This window comes from Petaurus breviceps, unplaced genomic scaffold (genome assembly GCF_028583685.1).
Source record: "Petaurus breviceps papuanus isolate PSGF00001 unplaced genomic scaffold, PetGlider_PUasm1.0 78, whole genome shotgun sequence".
Lineage (NCBI taxonomy): Eukaryota > Metazoa > Chordata > Mammalia > Diprotodontia > Petauridae > Petaurus > Petaurus breviceps.
This window is the reverse complement of record NW_027186502.1, coordinates 2628484-2652175: the sequence shown is the minus strand read 5'-3', so window position 1 is coordinate 2652175 and position 23692 is coordinate 2628484. Positions and strand designations below refer to the sequence as shown.

Here is a 23692-nt window from a genome sequence, read left to right as displayed (position 1 = left end):
AACACAGAAAGTGTAAATACATAAATCAAATATTTGTAGTTTAATGTATTTCTTGGTTTGGGGATAAAAAAATAAAAGTTATAATAGTTTCTTATAACAACACCCAATGGATCCTCTTGTACACTACCCCCTCTATATATATAACCCATTGAAATCTCTGATCTATGTCATTCATTTAGTACTTAGAACATCTTGCTTGATACTGTTATTTATCCCATTATATAAATGAAAAATATATTGAGTTTAGGGTAAAGAGATCTAGCTTCCTGTAAAGATTTTCTTACTAACTAGTTGAGTGACACTGGGTAAATCACTTAACCTGAGTCTATTTCTTATCTGCAAACTTCATAAATTTATGATAAATTTTTTTTTGCAAAGCATAAAGTGTTACATAAATGAACCTATTATTGTTGTGTACTATTTATATCTTATCTGTCCAGCTAAAGTTTAATAAGCTCCTTAAGGTAAAGTCCAATTCTTATAGTTCTTTTGACTCTCCAGTACTTAACAACATGACTTGGATGGTGGGACAAGGAAAGTTGAAATCAAGCACTATTTATTGAGCGCTTACTCCATGTAAGGCACTATGCTAACTCTGTGGTACAAAGAAAGGCAAAACCAGTCACAGACCTCAAAGAGTCCTTATTGTATAGGTGGAGATAACATGAAAATTAGAGACAGTACCCAAGGAAGGCACTGCTATTAAAAGGGACCAGGAAAAGCTTCCTACAGAAGGTAGGATTTTATCTGAGCCTTGCAGGAAGTCAAGAAAGCCAGGAGGCAGAGATAAGGAGTGAAAACATTCCAGGGATGGGGGACAGCCAGTGAAAAAGGCTTGGAATTGAGTGACAGAGTGTCTTGTGCAAGGAAAAGTAAGGAGGCCAGCATAACTGGATCACCAAGACTGAAAAGGTTGGAAGGTGACAGGTTACAACGGGCTTTAAAAGAAGACAGAGGATTTATATTTGATCCTTAACAGGGGAACTACTAGAGTTTAACTGAGAAAGGGAGGGTAAAGAGAGGGTAAGTGGATGGTGGCATGGTCACATTAGTACTTTATGAAGATTACTTGGAAAGCTGAATAGAGAATGGCCTATAGTCAGGAGAGCCCAAATGTGAAGTGAAAAGGGCCAATACCAGGGTAATGGCACTCAAGAGTTCAGTTGAAGTCAATAATATCAATTCCTTAAAACAACAACTAATTAGATCACAAGGCCCAATTATTTGAAAACCAAGAAAGAATTCAAGATTCAGGTGCTATTATTAATAATACCTAATCCCACATAAGGGAGAAGTTAGTTTCTCCTAAGCCCTAAGACATTGATTTTAACCCATACATTTTCACTATCCCAGGATCATGAGATTTTTCCTGGAGATGAGATCAATACCACAGTTTAAGAAAAATAAGTTAACTGAGGCCTGAAGAATAGCAGAGCCAGGATTTGAATCAAGTTCTTTTGGTTTATCATCCAATTCACTTTCTAATGTGTCAAAAAAAAGAAGAGACGGGGAGGAGGGGAGTGGAGTTGGAATCAATCTGTCCCTTTCCATAAGGTCAAAGGGGTGAGGATAAAGCAAGAAATTTTAGAATCAATATATATTCTGTTGAATCATGTCCAGAAGCATATTTTCTAGTACTGTGTCTAATCTTAAACACTAAAGACAGCAAAAACTGAACATCTATATTAGTGATTCCCATATGTTGAGATACAATACTTGAAAAAAGCATTCTGATTTACCATCTCCAAATGATCATTCAAACTAATCTAAAAATTACCAAAAATTATAAAACATTCGTTTTATGGAGCCAAAATAAAATTTGTGATCACAGAATTGGACACAAGCTTTTTTTTTGCTTTTTGGAGGTGGGAATGCAGGGCAATTGGGGTTAAGTGACTTGCCCAAGATCACAAGGCTAGTAAGTGTTAAGTGTCTGAAGCCGGATTTGAACTCAGGTCCTCCTGACTCCAGGGCTGGTGCTCTGTTCACTGTGCCACCTAGCCACAAGGTTTTTTTTTTTCTCGTCAATATCCAGCTTTATTGGGATCTAGTTCTCTGAATTTCAGAAGTGTAGAAACCGATAGTAAAGGAGCCAATTGCAAAAAGGTAAGCTGGCTGGTGGGGTCAGTTGGGGTTCAGTGGTAGGTTAGCTCTTCTTGGAAGGGAGGATGGTGTCCAGCTCATGGATGCCGTCAATGATCCGAACGCTGAAGGTAGGTTCAGGATGAAGCACTTCTGGAGCTCCTCCAGACATTTCTTCAGGAGCTCTATGGCCTCCTCACGTGTGATACTTGGTTTGTAGTAACAATCTAGGATGCTGAGGGTCAAGAAGGCACCATACCCATGGGCTGAAAATGGAGCTTTGGCCAGGGCTGCCAGGTAGTCCATATAGTACAGTGCGGGTCCTTCATGCTCATTGTAGCCGGCCAGCAGGAGGCTGACGCTCCGACTCCGGGGTCCGACTCCGGAGGTAGTCAGCCAGATTTCGACATGTGAAGTTAGCTGCTGCTGTGGGAGACAATTCATATCCATTGCGCATCTTGTACAGCTGTACATTTTTCTGAATATATTCAGCAAACTGCACAGTGTCTCCAGCCTCTCCAACACACAGAAGTAAGATCTTCTCACTCATCTTGAACATCTTGTCATGATCGTCCTTCATCTGAATGATGTTGCTGGCGGCCATGCGGTCTAAAGCCACCAAGATGTAGTCGGGCCCCTGGATGCCGATAAGGTACTCCATGGCGGGCTGAGGGACAGGACGGGACACAGCTCAGGCCGGGTCTACCTACGGTTCCTTCTCACCGCTGGCTCACCGGTGAGACAGCACCGCGCAGGCTGAAGTGGAAGGGGCCTGGACACAAGTTTTTTTAAAAATCTGTCACTGTCACTACCTCACTGATCTACTTTCTTTTCTAACAAATGTTCTTAATGCCTTAACATGGCAATTCCTGCACATCATCATGAGTAACAAGCTTCAGTCTGCATACATTCACTACTCAATTCAACAAAACTGGAAAGTGTCTCCTATGTGCAAAGTATTAGACACTAGAGACACAAAGACAAGAACAGCTCTGGCCTTCAAGCGACTTAGATCTTTTCATATGCTTTTCCATTAACCTTGATGTCACTTGCAATATTGATTTGCCTAAATGGTATTCTGTGATTCAAAACTGTATGCTAGGGCAGCTAGATGGCACAGTGGATAGAGCACTGGCCCTGGAGTCAGGAGAACTTGAGTTCAAATACATACATTTACTAGCTGTGTGAGCTTGGGTAAGTCACTTAACCCTGACTGCGTTAAAACAAAACAAAACTGAATGCCAACACCAAGAGAAGATCGGTGTTAAAGAGATATTTATGGCAGCGAATGGTTCAATGTTCACCAAAACATCAGCTCAATACACTCTACAGATATACATACATCTAAACACATAAATGAAAGATTGTGTCAATGGGTTGCATGTTCAATATGTCATGGTCTGATCAAATTGCCTGAAATAATAAATTATAAATAACCTCCAGACAATGCCACTTTATCATTTTGTATTTACTATTGCCTTCTTCCCTTCCCTCCCAACACTGGTATATTTCAACAAAAAACTTGAATGTCCAAAAGAAAAGCAACCAAACAACCTGTTAGTCCAATTCACATAATGATTAGCTGAAGGAACTGGGCACATCAAACTTTGAAGAAGAGAAGTTGAGTAAACATGGTAACTTCCTTCATGGAAGGATGTGCCAAATGAAATGTCTGATGCAAGAGTGATGGTTACTTTCATCTACCACACCAGGATTTTTCATCTAATATTCCCAGAATGTGTTTCATAGCTTAGAAGCAGTTACATGTTAGGGCACAACCATCCTTCAACATGCCTGCAGACAGCCCCTTTGTTGGCCAAATCTGAAAACTTCACAGAGCTCATGATAAGAAAGAGACCTATTGCCTTGACTGATGCTAATGAGCATGTCTAGTTACTGTAACAGGCTTCATGCTTAGCCATCTTCAGAATAATCACCCACATGCTATAATGTAAAAATGTCAGTTCAATAGGAATAAAAGAAATAGAGATATACAATGGAGAGAAAAACTGAAACTAGAATGGAACTTTTGAAGTTGTATTTTGTTCTACTGAGTCAAATACTTTAAAAAAAAATTCAAAAAGTATATATGATTAGGACATAATGGAATAAACTGATTTAAAGCATAATTATCAAACTCCACAAACCTGAATAAAAAAAGAACATGTCAAATATAAAGTAAAATCACTGCAAGGGAATATGGAAAACACCTCCAAAGAAGGACCATAGATTTAAGAGGTTTTAGTTCTTCTAAAACTGGGGATGGGTAGATGGAGGGGCAGAGGTTCTAAACTGCTGGGTTTTCTCTCCTATAGTTGTTTACATTCTTCAGTCATGGATTTGGGTGAGTGTGATATTCTCGTCAAAGGGTGAGCAAGAGAGAATGTCATACAGGATCACTTCTGAGCCACTGGCCAAAACTCAAAATGAAGACAAATGGGATCCCATTTTGGCACAAAGGGGCTGGTTTGAGTTGGAATGGGTTACTTTCTCAGTCTTCTACTGTTACTTCAGGAGCTAAGTGGCAGTTATACAATAGTGCATGTGGATAGAACGTTAGACCTAGAGTCAAGAAGACCCGAGTATAATTCCTTGCCTCATTTTTTTTTTTACCAATTTATATGGTTCTGGGCAAATCAGTTAACTTTTCTAAGCCTTAATTTTCTCATCTATGAAATGAGGAGACTGAATTTAATGGCATCTAACTTCCCTTGGTATATAATAAAAAGCTAGTACTATCTGAAATGGTTTTAAAAAATTAGACATTTTCCCATTATGTATGAGGCATAAGGGTAAAGCAAAGGACACCTCTCCCCATTACTGTTTAATAGTTCTCAAAAGGCTACTAATAAGAAAGGAATTAAACATATAAACAACAAAAAGAAAATAAAATTATACTTTCGCCACATTATGTTCTAACTGAACTAAAATATTAAAGGTAATAATGAGGGGAAAATATAGATAAATGGGAGAAAGTATAACTATGGTTAGGGTAAAAAATTTATAACCAAGAAATAAAGAACATTGTTAAGGGAAAAAAAACTATCTTAACATAAAATTTAAAAGTTTCCTGACAAAAATCAACACAGCTAGAATTAAGACATACAACAGCATAGTAAGGGAAAAAAAATCTCTGCATTAAATATCATCTAAGAGTCTGACGTCAATAAGACACAAACATAAGTCCAAGAGTCACAGACAAGTGCTTAAAGGAAATGAATAGTTTTTAAAAGAATTATAAATGATCAATAATTATAGAGAAATATTGCTCCAAACAATGAAAAATAAGAAAAATTTTGAAATAATAATAGCAACAGTAATAACAGCATGTATATAATGCCTCCTATGTACCTACCACCTACTGTGCTAAATGCTTTACAAATGTCATTTCCTTGTTGTGATCCTCACAACTCTGGGAGGTATATGCTATTATTATTTCCATTTTACAGATGAAAAAAGTGAGGCAAAGAGGTTAAGTGATTTTCCCAGGGTCATAGAGCTAGGTCCACTGGGCCACCTAGATGCCTGAATGAGTGGTTTTTATTATTGTTACAACCAGATTTATTTCATGTTTTCTTTCTGAGGTGTACAACAAGTCCATTCTCCATGGGTACTTTTATTTTTCTGTCTTTGTTTTCTTTATGACTAGGATTATTTTAGCTAAGTTGATTAGAATACCTTGCTTTATATTAATCTTGGGTTCAGAATCATATGTCTAGTTGCTTTCATTGTCTTGCTACTAGACAATGAGGCAACTAGGTGGTGCTGTAGTACAGAAGCTGAACCTGAAGTCTGGAACACCTAAGCTCAAAAAATGCCCTCAGACATTTCCTGTGTGACCCTGGGCAAGTTACTTAAACCCTGTCTCAGTTTCCTCATCTGAAAAATGAGGATAACAGTAGCACCTACCTCCCAGGGTTGTGAAATCAGCTGAGATAATATTTGTAAAGTGCTAAGCACAGTAACTGACACACAGCATTATATGAGTAGAGATTATTATTACAATTTTTTACTCAAGGAAGGAAAACAAGGATCTGTTTTTGGTCCCATACTTCCATTGCTGACAAATGTTTGGCTCTGTGCTTGTTTAAATAACTGCAATATACCAGTTCAATTCAACAAATACTCATTAAACACTAAATTATCATATCATTCTTTTTACCATCCTCCTTGTTTTGTTTTTGATTTTGATTTTTTGGAGGGCAATTGGGGTTAAGTGCCCAAGGTCACAGGGCTAGTTTTTGTGTTAAGTGTCTGAGGCCGGAACTCAGGTCCTCCTGACTCCAGGGGTGGTGCTCTATTCATCTAGACACACCCGCCCTCCTTGTTTTCAGACAATTAGACAGCTAGGTGGTGCAGTGAAAACAGTAGTGGGCCTGGAGTCAAGAAGACCTGGATTCAAATCAAACTAGTTGTATGACCCTTAGGTAAGAGCAAGTCACTTAACCTCTCTGCCTTAATTGTAAAATGGGGACAACAGTACCTAGCTTGCAGGGTTGTGCTGAGAGTCAAGTAAGATAATATTTGTAAAGTGCTTAGCAAAGCACCTAGTTATTAGAATCTTAACAAATAACAAATATGAGCAATTCAGAGAAACCTGGAAAGATTTGTACAAAATGACAGAGAGCTAAATAAGCAGAACCAGGAAAACAATATACATATTAAACACTGTAAACAAAAACAATACCAAAAGGCAATGAAACTAATTAATGCCCAATCTTGACCCTATAAAACTTATGATGAAACACTGATCTCCTTTATGCATAGAGATGGAGAAATATAGCTATGGAACATCATATATGCCAACAGAACCAACAGATTTAGCCACTTTATGTCAGATATTTCTCTTTTTAAATGATTGTTTTTGATACAGGGGAAGGTTCAGTGTGGGGCTTGGGAGGTATTATAAGAGAAAAGTGGCATAAAAAAACTCCTGTGTATGGTATTAAAAAAAGATTAAAATATTAATAGAACATTTTAAAAATCAATAGACAACACAGGTTATTACATTCTCTATGCTTGTTAGGATTAAGTTTCTTCAAGAAATAATAGAATCCTTGTCTTTATTTTTGTCTAATTACCATTTCTGAGTCAACAGCTTGCTTAAAGAGGTTATGCTGACAAAGGATTATCTCACGTATACTGTCTTTATGTTTTGCTCCAACTGGTACTTGCTTGGACTTTTGCTCTAACCAATTAATGATAAGATAGCACAACAGCTGATTCTGAAACAACTTCTATAGTCTGTCATTTCTTTTTTCATAAGAAAGTGTCAACTTCATTTTCTGGTATGTCCTTCATTGCTTGCCACATATAGCATCTTCTAAATCTTTTTTCTAAGAAAAGTTATCATTAAGGAGGCTTTTGAAGAATCTATAAGCCTTTAACCCCAAACCTTATTTTCCAGCATGGTTTTCACTGTCTTCCCACATGTACCTGCCATTGAAGTCACTGAGTGTCAAGACTTCATTAGCATTGAGAAATTTTAGAAATTCTTCATACAATTTCTCCATTTTTTGCAAAAGATGATAGCACTTAAGCTAAAATGATATTAATAGTATTCTGCTTGCTCATTATGAACACTCTGAAATGAGATAATCAAGACTCCTATGAAATTATTTTCTTATAGCTCTCCATGAGGAACATACAACCTGTCCCTTTATTCACCTGTAAGTTCTATTCTATGCTCTTATTTGATCACAGCAAAAACATTAATATTGATGCTGTTTGACATCAACTCATTGCTATTTGAAGCACAAAAATGGCACATTATAAGTGTTTAAAAACAGTCTAAGAACGGTGTAATTCTAAGCAACAAGGAGGAAGCAGAGGAGGGAAGGTATAGGCACAAATGCCAAGAAAGAAATATAGACAGAGATTCAGGGGGCAAGAAAGGGGGAGGCAGCTGCCAGGCTCAGCTTGATACTACCATGGACCTCAGTCATCTAGAATACAGAATATTTTGAGAATGGTAGTTACCAAATGGGGCAGCTAGGTGGTTTAATGGATATAGAGTGCCAGGCTTAGAATCAGGAAGACTTATCTTCCCCAAGTTTAAATCTGGTCTCAGATACTTACTAGCTGTGTGACTCTGGGCAAGTCACTTAACCTGGTATGCCCAAATTTCCTCATCTGTAAAATGAAGTGAAGAAGGAAATGGCAAACCATTCCAATATCTTTGCCAAGAAAGCCTTAAATGGGGTCAGGAGGAATCAGACACGACTGAAACTACTGAAAAATAAAAAGTTCCCAAATCCTTCCACAATGGGCTCAAATTACCCAGAATTAATTCAGAGGTTCAGTGTATATACAATTACAATTCCCCTGTTGAATGGGATGCAGTACAGAACAGTAGAAAGACTTGGGTTCAAATTACTATTCTATTTACTACCTGTCTGACTTTATCAATTCACTTAACATTTCTGCTTCTCAAGTTTCCTCAAATGAAGGTCTGGAATCAATGACCTCTAAAGTTTCTTCTAGCTATAAATCGATGATCCCAGGACTGTTCCTTTTTTCTACTACTGCCACTGTGGAAATCAAAAGAAGCTGCATGGGACTAACACTATACTATTTTGTACTTTTGTATGGCATAGAAGCCATCTTGGACAAAAAATTAAAATTAAAAAAAAATTCATTTGGTAATCAATCTGTTGATAAGCCTCACTGTGCTTGCTTAACTAGACTAGTTTTTGAACAACAAATTCAGCCTGTCACTGGACCCAAATTCAAAACCTGTTAAGAGTTTGCACTCTGTTGACAGCTTTCCAGAACCTAAAGTCACCTCTGTGGACAGACTGTTTCACTGAAGAAAAACCTAGTGCTCTCAAAGTTAAATACTTTCATAAGAAATACTACAAATGCAGTAATATTGAGCCTAGAACAATTTTAATCACAGGTTGTTTGGCTTTGGAGAACTGTCTGGGTTTTATATGGCAGTTAGTGTCACAGAGGATAGAATGCTACACCTGGAATAAGAAACACCAGAGTTAAAATCCATCCTCAGACACTTACTAGCTGTGTGACCCTGGACAAGTCACTTAACTTCCATCTGCCTCAATTTCCTCCTCAGTAAAAAGGGGATTATAATAGCACCCACCTCCCAGGGTTGCTCAGAAGACAGAGTACGATAGTAACAGTGTAACATTTAACATAGTACCTAGCACATTATAGGTACTAATAAATGCTTATCCCACCCCAAACACAATGGAGTCCCACCAACTTTAATAAGTCGGGTCAGTACAGTAGTTCTAAAACTTTGGTCTCGGGATCCCTTTATATTCTTAAAAATTATTGAAGATCGGGGCGGCCAGGTGGCTCAGCGAGTAAGAGCACCGGCTCCAGTGTCGGGATGACCTGGATCAAATCCGGGCTCAGATACTTAGCACCACACCCAGAAATAACTGGCTGTGTAACCTTGAGCAAGTTACTTAACCCCGATTGCTTTAAAAAAAAAATTATTGAAGATCCCAAAGAGCTTATGTTTATGTGTATTACACCTATTGATATTTACTACATTCTAAATTAAAATGAATTTTTAAAATATTTATTTTGAAATAACAATAATTATGTTAATATAAATGAAATTTTTATGAAAAAACTAATTTCCAAAAGTAAAAAAAAATACTAAGAATGGCATTAGTTTACATATTTCTGCAAATCTCTTTAATATCTGGCTTAATACAAGACAGCTGGCTTCTCTTATCTGCTTCTACATTCAATCTGTTGCAATATTTCTGGTTGAAGAATATGAAGAAAATCCAGCCTCACACAAATATTTAGTTGGAAAAGGGACGAGTATTCAATAAGCAAATAACTTCTTGGTATTATTATGAAACAGTTCTGACTTCAATGACCCACTGAAAGGGTCTTGGGGACCACTAGGAGCCTGTAGATCACACTGGTTAGAAGGAAAATAAGCCTTAAACATTTTATTTTAAAAGACAATGGTAGCAGAAACCTCTTCTTGTTGAAAGAGAAAAAAATATTTACCTCATATTCATATCTTCTAGGATCCCAGCAGTCCACCAAGTATACATACTGTCAAGATTCTAAGACAACTGACTATCAATGTCCCCTGGAACTCTGACAGAGGGAGAGTTCAGGAGATGTTACTAAGGATGTAGCTGTCAGTGACCTCGTGACAGTTATCACAAAACCCTCTGGTATACTCTTTACATAAGAGGCAACCTATCACAAAATTTAAACAAAACACATACCTCAAAGGAGAACACTAACAAAGATACACCATAGGAAGTCACTCAGATAGCAGGAATCTCAAAACTTACCTGATTCTCCTCCATACTCAGTTCTAACAATCATCAGTTTCTAAAGACTAACCCAGAGACCTGACCTTTCCTGGGTTTTATATGCTTCCTACAGTACACCCAGAAAAACACATGCTATTACTCTAATCAGCAGTTACTTCTTTGCTCTTCCTGAGTGGTATTAGCAATCTTATAGGCACGACCTTGAAGTTAACCCAAAATCAAAAACCGAAGAAAATGAGCTTTACATTTCCATCTCCCAAAGAAGAAAACAATGCCATTCATGTAAAAAAAAAAATTCAGTTACTTGGAAATTTGTCATTTATGAACTTTAGCAGTATCATTAATAGAATACCAATAACTGTTCCTTGCATCATTTTTTCTTTTAAAACAAGCTAAAATGTGAGGAGTAAAGGGAAGATCAGTAGATTGGTGTAGAATGTTTTGATGGGTAGAAATGTTTACAATAATTATTTAGGAAAAATACTGGTAGTATCATTGAATTTTTTCACAATCCATCAAAGGCTAGTTACATATATATACACTATGTCTTTTTCTCTTAAGTATGTCTTTTAATTTTTCTTATTTTAACCTAACTAATAAATAAGCACAGATAGCAGGCTATCTTTATGGTGAGCAATAGACTAGATTATTTCCAAATTCTGTAGCTCTCTGACTAAAAAAAAAAAAATTCATGCAGTAAGAACGCCGGCCCCGGCATTGGGAGACTACGGGATCAGTTCCAGCCTCAGATACTTGGCACCTATACAAAATTACTGGCTGTGTAACCTTGAGCAAGTTACTTAACCCCAATTGCTTAAAAAAAAAATTTAACATCTGAGCATTATCTGTTATGTTTTAAAATTATTCCAAGTCAAACTTAGGTCTTCATAAGGGTTATTAATTGAAATGGTTAACTAAAAGTTCTATAGCCAGCTTGTAGCTGGTTAAACTTGGTAAGGATATCTCAGTATGTTTATAATTACAGTGTGGGTCAAGTCAAATACTATTATAATATTATACTGCTATTAGGAAAAATAGAGTCGGAGCGGCCAGGTGGCTCAGTGAGTAAGAGCACTGGCCCCAGAGTCAGGATGACCTGGGATTGAATCCGGGTTCAGATACTTACCACCACATCCAGAAATAACTGGCTGTGTAACCTTGAGCAAGTTACTTAACCCCAATTGCTTTAAAAAAGAGAAAAAATTAAAAAAAAAAAATAGAGTCTTTAAAAAACATGTCTAATTCTAACAAATCTAACCAATCCAATAAAATAGCAAATCTCCAATAGTTTGATTATTTATACAAAATTTTTAAAAATGTAATTCACCAGGAAATGTTGTTATTCAGTTGTATCTAATTCTTTCTGACCCCTTTGGGGCTTTCTAGCTCAAAGAGAAAACCTCACATAAAAGCAATGCCTTTATACATAGTATATTCTTAATATTTAATAGTTTTTCCCCAATAAAATGGAGAATAAAGTTAAAAACATCAGTACTAGACAAAAAGCTAAACAAAGTTACCAACAGTTCAGAAGACAAGAACAGTTGAGAGCAACTCTGAAACCTCAAAAGAATGACACATGAAAAACTAAGGACAAAGCCAATGGACTTATGAAAAGAATTCAGAATTAGGAGTTAGGAGACCTAGGATGTAATGAACTCTGCTGCTACACAGCAGCAGGCTACACAACAAATCATTTAATTTCTTAAGTTTTGTCATCTACAAAATGAAGGGATCAGACTAGATGAAATCTCTTCAGGTTCAAAGTAGACTAAAACAAATTACACAATTATAAGACTGAAAATTAATTTAAGGTAAAAGATATTTTTTGTAATCACTATAACATTCTGCTCCTCAGCACATTAAAAAAAAAACTCCCCAATACCACACACTTTCAAAAAGCAGCATAAAAGTTTTGGGCAAACCTAATTTCATTTCCTGAAGGGCTGCAACTGTCAACAATCACAGCCCCAAGTCTCTCAGGTTCTTAATGAGGCCAAACCACTCAATCACAGGAATTTTAAAAGTAGAATCCTATAAAAGCAACACAAAATGTTACTTAAATTTAGCATCTCAAACAACAGAGATGAACCTAGAAGTAAGCAAAAAAGAGCTTCTGCTTAACATTTTCTATAAAAAGTCTTTTGCTCCTAGGAAACATTAAATCCTCACACTTAGAGAACTGTATAAAAATAAGGTAACCAATTAGAAGAAATAGTCCATGGACAGGAAGAAGTGAGAGGTGACTGCAGAAGGAAAAACAAGAATAATAATAATTCAATAAAGTTCAAATCCATCATTTCATTTTGGTATAGAATGATGTATTTCTCAAAGACTATTATAGTGGAACACAAGATTTAGCAAGTAGTGGTACTATCACACTATCACACGTAGCCTGCTAGGAAGTATCTGTGTTTTTGTCCATAGCCCATGGCTCATCACTAAAAAATTAATTACCAAATTATGTTCTTTTGACCACAACAATTTATGAAAATTATATTTAACACATGCAAACTATAAATCACAGGATTCAGAGGGGAAGAGATCTTAGAGGTCATCAGATACAGTGATGCCATCATTTTATACATGAGAAAAAAATGAAGGTCAGAGATATAAAATAATTTATTCTGTCACAAAAGTAATTTCAAAGAATCACAAAATAAAGTTGTAGCTAGTATCCAACCTAAACCTGAAGAACTTTGGAATCTATTGTGAGGCATGGGAGATAGTGGCATAGGACCACCCAGCATGGCATGCCCACATCAAAGAAAGTGCTCTCCACAAGCAAAGCAGAATTACAGTAGCTCAAAAGAAAGATCTGCAAAATTTAGACATCTCCACTTCAAATGTTCACGTGGACTATTTGTGCCTGACCTGTGGTACAGCCTTCTGAGTTCATTGTGGTCTGATCTGTCAGACTGTACCTTGATCCCCTCGACACAGTGATGTCACTTTGGTCTTCTTTGAGGAAAAAAGAACTACCACCAACAGACGATGCAGATCTATCCAGCCCCAGTCTCTCTCTATGGAGCCAGTTCCACTTCATCAACTGCCTACTGATCATTTCAACATGTCCAAAAAAGAGAAAAATCTCCTTGGAGAGATCTTCAAGTAGAAGATGGAAAACCATTTGTCCTGTATTCTACAATGGGTTTATTATTGTGTATGGGTTGGGCTAGATGATCTCTTCTAAAATTCAAATGATAGGATTTTATGAACTCATTATTCCTTTACTGAATTTTTCTATTTCTGATATAGACATTCTTTCATCTTCCAGGTTCATAATCTTGGCATTATCCTCAGTGCCTCTTTATTTCTACCACATTCCATGTAGCTGGATCAGCTGTCAGATCTTATATTTTTATGTCCACAATATTTCTCATATCTGACACTGTTTCTCTAACTCACATAGCTAGTCATCCTGGTTCAAAGCTCTCACTGGAGTTCTCTCCATTGGTTTCTGATCAGTCTCCCTGCCTAATGTCCATCTACTTCAATCTATTTGTCACATGTCTGCCAAAGGGATTTTCCTTGGGCACAAATCTGACCATATACTCCAATGGCTCCCTATGGCCTCTCAGATAAAATATGGACTCCTCTGTTTGACTTTTAAACCACCTTCACATTTTGGTCCAAACCCATATTTCCAGTCTCACCAAACAGTCTGCTTTCTGAACTCTGTAATCCAGGCAGTCTAATCTTCAGCTGTTTCCACACACAACATTCCATCTCCTGGCCCCGTATCTTTACAAGACTGTCTCTCATTCCTAGAATGCACTTCCCCGCTTATATCCACTTCACAGAAATCCTTATATCCTTCAAGATGCATCTTACACACCACCTTCCAAATGCCATTCCTGATCCTCCTAACCTTCCCATGTTTCTGTGAATAATAATCTATCATGTCATCTCCAGTTAAACTCTAAGCCTCCACATTCACTAAGACCTCTGACTTTCCTACCTTCCCAGTACTCTCTCAGGCCTCTGCTGACTTCATTTCCATCCTTCTGCAATTGTGTTCCTTTAGTTGGCCAATCCAACTCTGTGACTGTCCTTTACTCTCCAATCCCTTGCCCTTATGTCCTCCTACTGCTGCTCAACTCTTGAGAGACCTGAGCCCTGGATTATTCCCATGCTATGCCTTTTCCTAGTCACAAGTTACTGAATGGAATGGCAATGCTGTGTAACTTACAGTTACACTACTATGCTGAATAGGAACATTCTAATTTCATGTCATCCCACTTCAACTGGGCCCTTACCACAGTAAGGCAATGCTTTACCTAACTGCTTCCCTAACTTACTTTCCACAGAAACTTTTTAAATTTTTACTTCCATCCTTAAGCCTCTCTCCTCTCTTAGCTAAGGACCATATAACTCCCTTTACTATCAATCAACAAAAAAGCATTTATTAAGTGTTTATTATGTATAGCACTTTTTCTTCAGTCATGTCCAACTCTTTGTAACCACATTTTTGGAGTTTTCTTTGCAAATATATTGGAGTGGTTTGCCATTTCCTTTCTCTAGCTCATTTTACAGATGAGTAAACTGAGGCAAACAGGGTTAAGTGACTTGCCCAGGGTCACACAGCTAGTGAGTTACTAGGGTCAGATTTGAACTCAGGAAGATGTGTCTTCCTGACTCCAGTCCTGGTGCTCTATTCATTGTGCCAAGTAGCTACAGAGAGCTGAGCTAAGTGGCTTGGTAAATAAAGTGCAAGGCCTGTAGTCAGGAAGACCTGAATTCAAATCTGACCTCAGACACTACTAGCTGTGCAATCCTGGGCAAGTCATTTAACCTCCATTTGCCTTAATCCACTGGAGAAGGAAATGGCAAACCACTCCAGCATCTTTGTCAAGCACGGTATTGGTCCACGGGGTCACAAAGAGTAGGACAATAATATATGCAGCGCTTAAAAGAAGTGAGGTCATAAGAAGCTCCCTCTTCTCCCCTTCTCTTCATCACAAAACTACTTAACATTTCCACTTACTCCTCACCTTTCTACCAGAATCTGAAAAGGCAGGGGCCCTTTGCCTTACCAAGGTCAACCCCTCTGAATGTGTCCTTGATCCCATGCAGACTATCCTCTCCAACAGAGTGCATCCTTACTTACCCCCCTCTCTACCAAATCTTAAACCTGGTTTGTTTTTATTGCTTTCATAAAAAGTTTTTCTCAGGGGCAGCTATGTGGCACAGTGAATAGAGCAGCAGCCCTGGAGTCAGGAGGACCTGAGTTCAAATTCGGCCTCAGACACTTAACACTTACTAGCCGTGTGACCCTGAGCAAATCATTAACCCCAATTGCCCTCCAAAAAAGCATAAAATAAAAAAGGTTCTCTCATGCTTAAAGTCTTCAACTGACTCTACTATTCCCTCCAGCTATCATCCTACAGTTATTCCTTCCACATTACAGGTGTTAAGGGAACAGAACCCTTGCAATGTGGAAAATCTGTGTAAAATTTTTTCTCTCTCCATAGCAGAGAAGTCTGATTTTTTTTTCTCTCATTGGGGTGTTTATAGTACCTTACTGTAAAATTTGGATTAATATTATATAATACAATACATATATTTTATGCATTTTTGAGTTTTTAAACTTTTTTGTGTTATCTGTGGCTTCAGCAAAACTCCCCCAAAATTTCCACTTAATTTCTTATGCCACCCTGTGATATATTGGAACTGTGATGGGGAAAGTTGAGGTGTGGAAGGGATAACTGTATCTTTCCTGTTACTTAGCCAAACTCCTAAAAAATTTACCTCCACTTTCTCTCCTCTCATTCATTCTCCAATCCTTTGCAATCTGGGTCTAACTTCATAACTCAACTGAAATGGCTCTCTCCAAAACTACCAACCATCTCTTAAATGTCATATTTGATAAGGTTTTTTTCAGGCATCATCCTTCACAATCTATCTGCTGCAATGGACAAGTGACCACCTCCTTCTAGAAACTCTTTTCTCTGAGGGTAAGGGACACTACTCTCTTGGTTCTCCTTCCTACCTACTTCACCAATTCTTAGTCTTATTTCATCCATTATCCTCTATGTCATGCTTACTCCTAGGGCCCCTACTCTTTTCCACATATTCTTATCAGCCTCATCAGTTTCCTTGTTTAATTATCTCTAATCATAAGAACAAGAACGGCAATAAATGGCTAAAGGACATGAAGAGGCAATACTCAGACATCCAAGCTATCAACAATCATTATGAAAAAGTGATTCACATCACTCAGTATTTCAAATTAAAGCAAATCCAAAACTCTACCTCATACCCATGAGATTGGCAAAGGTGACCAAAAAAAAAGAAAAATGGCAAATAATGGCAGGGCCATGGGAAAACGGATGCATTAGTGCACTGTTGATAAATCAAGTTGTGAACTGGTACTCCTACTTGACACTTTCTCTTGTCTTCTGTAATAAGTCTCTCCTCATTTTCCTCTTTCTCTGTCTTTCTTCATCTTGTTCATTAATATTACTTCTTTTTCCTTCTGCCAAGTATAGAACACCTAAGATAAAGCTAGTATTTCCTTGATCAACATTAGTATGAGTCATTTTGTCAGAAAACCAAATTATTTACAAATTTTTATATGAGATGGTTGCATGAGGAGAGAACAAGAAAATGAGGTTTGGAATTGTGAAGGAGTCCAAGAACTAAATTTGAGTAGGGGAAATTTGATAAGATTAAGGAAAAGTTGAAGGAGGAGAAAAACTAGAGATAAAGGAGGAAATGGGGTTAAAGCTGAAGGAAGAAAAGGTAGTACTACAGGAAGACTACGACTGGAAAAGAACCTGAAGAGGATAAAAAGGGTCCAACTGGAAGAGATGAAGAGAGGGACTCAAGCTGAAGACCAGAGAAGAAAAGTATACTTTTCAAATAAAAACTAAATTAAGAAGATTTCAGAAGGAAAGTGGTAAGGCAAAATCAGGTGGGGTTTATAAGCTAATGATAAAATATTAGTAAGACATGAGGTAGGTGTGGTTGTCAAGGTGTGTTGAGGACAGTGACAACTCCAGAGTTGAAGAATGCACAGGCATTCTTGTCATTGCAGTTATCCCCAGATAGTTACTAGAAAGAACAAAATAAAGAAAAGGCTCACAACATTGAATCCAGCAAGTATAAAAAGCAGTGCTTAGACTATACTATGTTTTGATTTCTAACTCTGCCAAGTGAATCTTATCAATGCTTAAATGGCAGACTGGTCTTCCTCCTAGAAGGAAAAATAAAGAGGATAAAGGAACATGTCCTGATCTCCAGGTTATCTGGAAAATGAAGAGTTTATTTAAAAGGAAAGAAGAGAGGGTAAAAACAAAGAGAAAAGGATCTGAAAAGGGAGAGAAGAATCCTGACTTTTGTCAAAACGAATAAAGGATACAAAAATGTTACAAGACATAGAAAGATGGGAAGAACCACAGAATCAAATCAATCAGTCAACAAATATCCACCGTGTGGTAGGAGCAAGAGAAAAACAAAAGACAAAAAAAGGTCAGTGCCTCTAAGAAGCTTACATTTTACCAAGGGAGACAATATGTACTACGTCAAGTACATAAAAAATATAAAAGGTTTAAAAAAATTAAAAAATATATAAAAGGTAACTGGAGGGACAGAGAATGAGGCAGCTGTGAGGATCAACAAAGTTTTCATGAAAAGGTGACTAGAGTTTTGTTTTGAAGGAAACAAGGTATTCATTCTAAAGCTACAATTGAGGAAGTATATCACAAGTACAGACAACAGCCAGTGCAAAGCACATAGATGAAATATGGAGTGAAGAAGAGTAAAAAGATGAGTATGAATGAACCACAGAGTGCAAAAATAAGAGAAATGGATAATAAGCTTGGAAAAGTAGATTGGGGCCATGTTGTAAAGTATATAAAAAGCTAGAGAAGTTTTTATTTGACCATAAAAGTTTTTTTCTGAATGTTCACTATGAAAAAAAGGAGAGATATGGAACAAAAGTCTGAGGGGAATGGCAGGGTTTAGTAAGGGTTTCTTAAAAACAGCAGAGAGATGAACATGTTTGTAGGCAATAGGAAGGAACCATTTGATGGAGAAAGATAGAAAGAAGGGATGATTACAGGAACAATTTGCTGAAGAACAGAGGAGAGTATAGAACCATATTTTAGCAAGGATGTTAATTACCTGGAAGCATTTAGAAATGGGAAATCAAGATCATGGAGGATGATGATTATGTCATAAGGATCAGTAAAAGAAACTAGACATGTTTAGCCTGAAAAAGTCATTAAGGGGGATGGGGGAGAGGGGAGGAAGAATGGGTAGCCTGTTTCAAATATCTTAATGTCAGTTTTGCAGAAGAATAAGACTTGTTGGGGGAGGGGCACACGCAGGATTATCAAGCTCTAGAATTCTAGAAACAATTAGGAAGATCAAAAGAGGAAAACTTAGGTCAGCAAAAAAGGAATCATTATGATCTATATTCTAAAAGAGAAGAAAAAATGGTTACTTGCGCAGGAGCCATTTCTGAATTTGTTGTACACATACAGTTCAATCATCAACTTTTTTCAATAAATATTAAAACCACCTAATCTGAATAAAACTGAGAAAAAGATATTTTACTTAATTTTGAGGCAACTCCATTCTGACCTATTTAAACAATGTCACACCAAAAATATGGTAGATTAAAAAAAATATTGACAGATTATAACCATTTCCTAAGCAAGTTTAACCAACATAAATGAATCACCACAAAAAGGAGACCAAAAGAATAAATAAACCACTTCAGTCAGCAAGCATTTGCTCTCCTTACCAAAGGATGCAATGGCAGCCAATAGCAACACTGGTTTAGAACATAAACTGATTTGTTAAATGAATTAAACATAATAGGCCATACTACTTTAAAAAAATTAGAGAAAAGAAGTTGTTTTCTATAGTTGGGTAAGAATCCAAAACAAGTCAAGAGATAAAAGACAAGAGAGAACTTTTATTATAAAAAATTAAAAGACTTTTACACAAATAGAATCAATGAAACTAGATAAATATGAATAGGGAAAAAAAGATATTGTAGAGAACGTTAGGAGGATGAACACACTATTTCTACAGTCTTTCTGGAAAACAACCTGAAATTATTTTTTTTAAAAAGCTAACAAACTGTTTATACTCTTTGATCCTACAATCCCAAGTCTGATTTTATACCCCAAGGAGGTCAGTGACTGAAAATTTCTATATACGCAAAAAATATTGATAGTAGACTATTTGTAATAACAAAAAGCTGGAAACCAATTATGTGCTTATCAATTTGGAAATATGAACAAATTGTGCTAGATAAATGTAATAGGATTTTGTGCCATAACAGATGACAAACACAAATAACTATAAAAAATATGTCCAAGACTTCTATGATCTGATGTAGGAAGAAAAAAAGATGATAAAAAAACAAAACACATGGTTATAATGGTATGAATAAAGACAATGTTAAAAACCAGAATATAAGTCAAATAAAATTGTTAATGTTGGTTCCAAATGACTGGGCTTAAAACAGAATTCCTTTCATTTAAAAAACGGTAAGTTATATAAAGTAATATGTATGTATGTGTGTATGCATATATATATATATGTATATATATAAACAAACACACATATAGACAACAGAGCAAATGCTTTTGCTTAACTTTTTCTAATGGCAAGGCACAATGGGGACCGTTTACTGGGATGTAATCAATGTTAAAATATTATCAATAAAAATAAAAACATTTAAAGAACTAGTTTATAAAATCTTATGAGAAGGATGACAGAAAATTGTGAGCAAGAGCACTTCATAGGACAGTAAGAAGTAAAAAAGGTTTTTTTTAAGTTAAGAGAAAAGCTTGTTTATATTCTTCAAGCAATGTTAGAAAATTTATATATGAATAAGAGGTACTTTGTTTAAAAAGAGCCAGTAAAGCTGCTCTTTGCTATGCCAAATCAAAAGTTTTTCATAATTAACATACAATAAGCACAGTGGGATCTTGCATTCTTGAGATCTTTCAATTAATTGTGAAATGGTAACCATTTGTTCCACTGTTGAATATCTCTTGTGAAAGACAATTGCAAAGTTCTTTTGATGATATCAAACTTCCCATGGAAACAAAAGTCTACCTTTTTAATACCAATACCAGTGTTGTTAAGAAGGTGAGTCGTTTAATGCAACAATCTACAAAGAAAAATAAATTAATACTTTTAAAAGTATTCTCAAAAACAGAAAAATGTTCATTTGTATATCATTAGTTTTCAACAGTGTTTTTCTTTCCTTTTACAGAAGTGAGAACTGAATCATATATTCCCATTGTGAGTCTAAAATTATAAAGCAAATAAGTGACCTGGAAAATATCTTAAGTCAACCAAGTCCTTATCCAATGACCTAGCAAGGGTTTTGTGAAAACCAATCAGAAATTACAAGCCCTTCTGGTCACCCCAACATCTGGTCCCAACCCCAAATGAAACTCTCTAAATTAGGAATAAGATGAAAGAAAAAGTCACATCTTGGTAAAACAGAAATTCAAAGGATTGACTTATGGGGTAAAGCAGCAGAGTATGAAATCTGTCCCATATGCCTTCTCCTTATGTACAGCAAAGATAAGGGTGATCTAACAAGGCATGCTTATGAGTCAACTCAAGACATTCTTAATTTCTACTCATGGAAATAAATTTGACAATATTAAGAGACATCGCCACACATGCATACACAAGCAGATTTTATTCAGCCCTGGAACTGACAATTTTATCGAAAGGAGATCATCAAAAACATACTGCAGAATATTCACTAAAGGAAAATACAGCAGAAATTAAAAGAAACTAGAATATTATTTTAATTTTCCCTCTGAAATTATTGGATTATTTCCTATCCTATTATAACAGATCAATTTAATTTTGATATCTCCACTAAATAGATTTTCACTAATTCTTTTAAAGAGGCCTGTTTCAAAGGTTAAAAAGACTTTACCATTAGGAAACTGGACAGTCTTCCTGTCACATTTAGTTTTAGAAAATGTTGAATAATCCTTAAGATCTACTCTACCACAAAGGAACTAAAATCATCTCATTTCCTTTCCTTAGACATATTCTTACCCAAATTCCCTTGCTCGACTGTTAACACAACTTCATCCATCACCACAGCTCTAAAGTCTAGTTCCTCCTCACAACATTTGGCCTTTAGAGCTCGAAGTATCTCCTGTTGGGGGTAGTCTTCTCTGATTCGACGATCTGTCAAGAACCACAATCTGGCAGCAACAGAGCTACACATCTTGATTTGGTCTTTCTCCTTTGAATTATTTTCTCTTTAAATTATGCTCTACCTAGAGGGGGAAAAAAAACATAAACAAGTCAAGAACTCTAATAGGAATTTCTCTTTATACACACAAATAATAGTGTTTTAGTGATCACAGCTCTACAAATAGTTAAGAAAAATTTTCTATCACCAGAAAGATGAGAAATAGTAACAGCAGCTGGTAATGTCTCCTTGAGAATGACTACTAATTATTCATTCGTGGCTAGGATTCCCATGAAGAGCATAAGAGGGTTAACTGACAAACAGGACACACAAACCTCATCATCAGGGAAAGGAGATCAAGTGAAAGGGTTTTAAGGTATATATTTGAAGAAATTAAATAACTCACATAGAATTTTTTAGGTCAAGAAAGAGGAAAGGTCATCTGATGAGAATGAGGGGGGCAATGATAGAGGCTCAAGAAAAGTTTGGGGAAAAATTACTAAATTTACTAAAGGGATGTGGATAGGTCAATCAAAAAAAGAGTAGAAGTGTTGGGACAATGAGGGCCCACAGAGATTAGGTAACATGATAGCTTGAGTCCATACTGGACTTAGTTGGCATAGTTATAACTTCTTCCTACACCTCTGAAAGAGAACAGAAAGGGTAAAAGATGAGAATGACCCAGGGATTAATACTTACAAAAAAAAATGACAAAGGTGAATGATGAACTAGGCAAAGGAAATGAAGCAGTAATCAGACAAATAGAAGGAATACTAGTAAAAGCAAAGTTGGCAAATCAAAGAGAATATTTGCTAAATTGAATTAAAAGAGAAATCCTGGCTAACATGGTTGCCTGAATAGAAGTAAACTGACCAGATCCCACACATTTATAAGAAAAAATCCAAAATTGGCACTAGATCAAATAATGATATTGAAATTCAACAAAAAAAAATAATAGTGTGTGACTTCTTCCACCCAGAACCACCAAAAAAAAAAAGTTAGCCATAAGGCCAAGGGCAATAGGAAAAGGAAGTCATTAGCATAACCAACATGAGGACAGAAAATAAGTCAGCAGTCTCCCAGTCAGGCTACAGCCATGTGAAGCCTGTAAGGGTCTATATTTGGAAGCAGCAAATGTGGAGGGCTCACCTAAACAAATTCCAGGATGGTCAGCAATCCACAATGAGGGCCTTTGAAAGCTATCAGGAATGACAACATATAGAATATAGAATATCTACAGAACAGAATATATATCCTTGACCAGGAGAAGCCAGGTACCCAGGTCTCCAAGGTCCCTAGTACTCTGGCCTGAGATGTCATAGAGGGTCCTAAAAACCTAATCTGGACCTCATAGGTCCCAGAAGGACTAACTCCAGGAATGGAAAGTGAGCACAGGAACCCAGGTTCTTGAGAATAAAAGCACCATCCCATCCAAAAGAGCAGCAGGAGGTGGTGCCACACAAAGCCCCAATTCAGAACTAAAGTTGTAGAGATGAACTTAACCAGTATAAAAAAAAATTATTGCTCTAGTGATACCCAAAAATTCAGCCTAGAAAGTAATTCCACAATAATTGCAAGCAGAGACAAAAAGGAAAAAAATAGTTTTGATACAAACTACGTGAATACTTAAGAAATGACACAAGAGATAAAAATGAAATAACTTTGGAGGAAATTAGCAAAAGAAGAATAAGTAGGTTTAGAAAGAAAGTGTTAGGGGCGGCTAGGTGTCGTAGTGAATAGAGTACCAGCCCTAGAGTCAGGAGGACCTGAGTTCAAATCCAGCCTCAGACACTTAACACAAAAACTAGCCATGTGACCTTGGGCAAGTCACTTGACCCCAATTGCCCTCCAAAAAAAAGGCAAAAGAGTGCTAAATCTTACCCCAAATTGGAAATCTCTGAAAATTATAATAGACTAAAGAGAAATCAATACCCTGTGAGACAACAGAAAATAATGGAACCAAATCAAAATTACAAAAAAAAAATTTATGAAAAAGAAATGCAAGATATCTGATTTAAAAAAAATGATCTGAAAGAAAGGCTAAGGAGAGGTTAGTTTCCTCACCTATAAAATGAGGAGGCTGAACTAGATGTCTCTGAAGTTCTTTCTAGGCCTAAATAAGTGATCCTATGATCCATGATGCTCTGAA

At 36.5% G+C, this 23692-nt stretch overlaps 1 protein-coding gene and 1 pseudogene across 5 annotated transcripts in view; both read right to left on the bottom strand.

The window, feature by feature from the left end:
• RIMKLB (ribosomal modification protein rimK like family member B) overlaps window positions 1-23692 on the bottom strand; it is a 96685-nt gene that overhangs the window by 62590 nt on the left and 10403 nt on the right. For all 5 annotated transcript variants that reach the window (XM_069106096.1, XM_069106098.1, XM_069106100.1 and 2 more), the window contains exon 2: window positions 21402-21628. In XM_069106096.1, coding sequence (XP_068962197.1) covers window positions 21402-21576 — 175 coding nt within the window. In that variant the 5' untranslated portion in view covers window positions 21577-21628. The remainder of the gene's footprint in view (window positions 1-21401; window positions 21629-23692) is intronic.
• LOC138175565 (proteasome subunit beta type-2 pseudogene) lies at window positions 2010-3831 on the bottom strand (annotated as a pseudogene).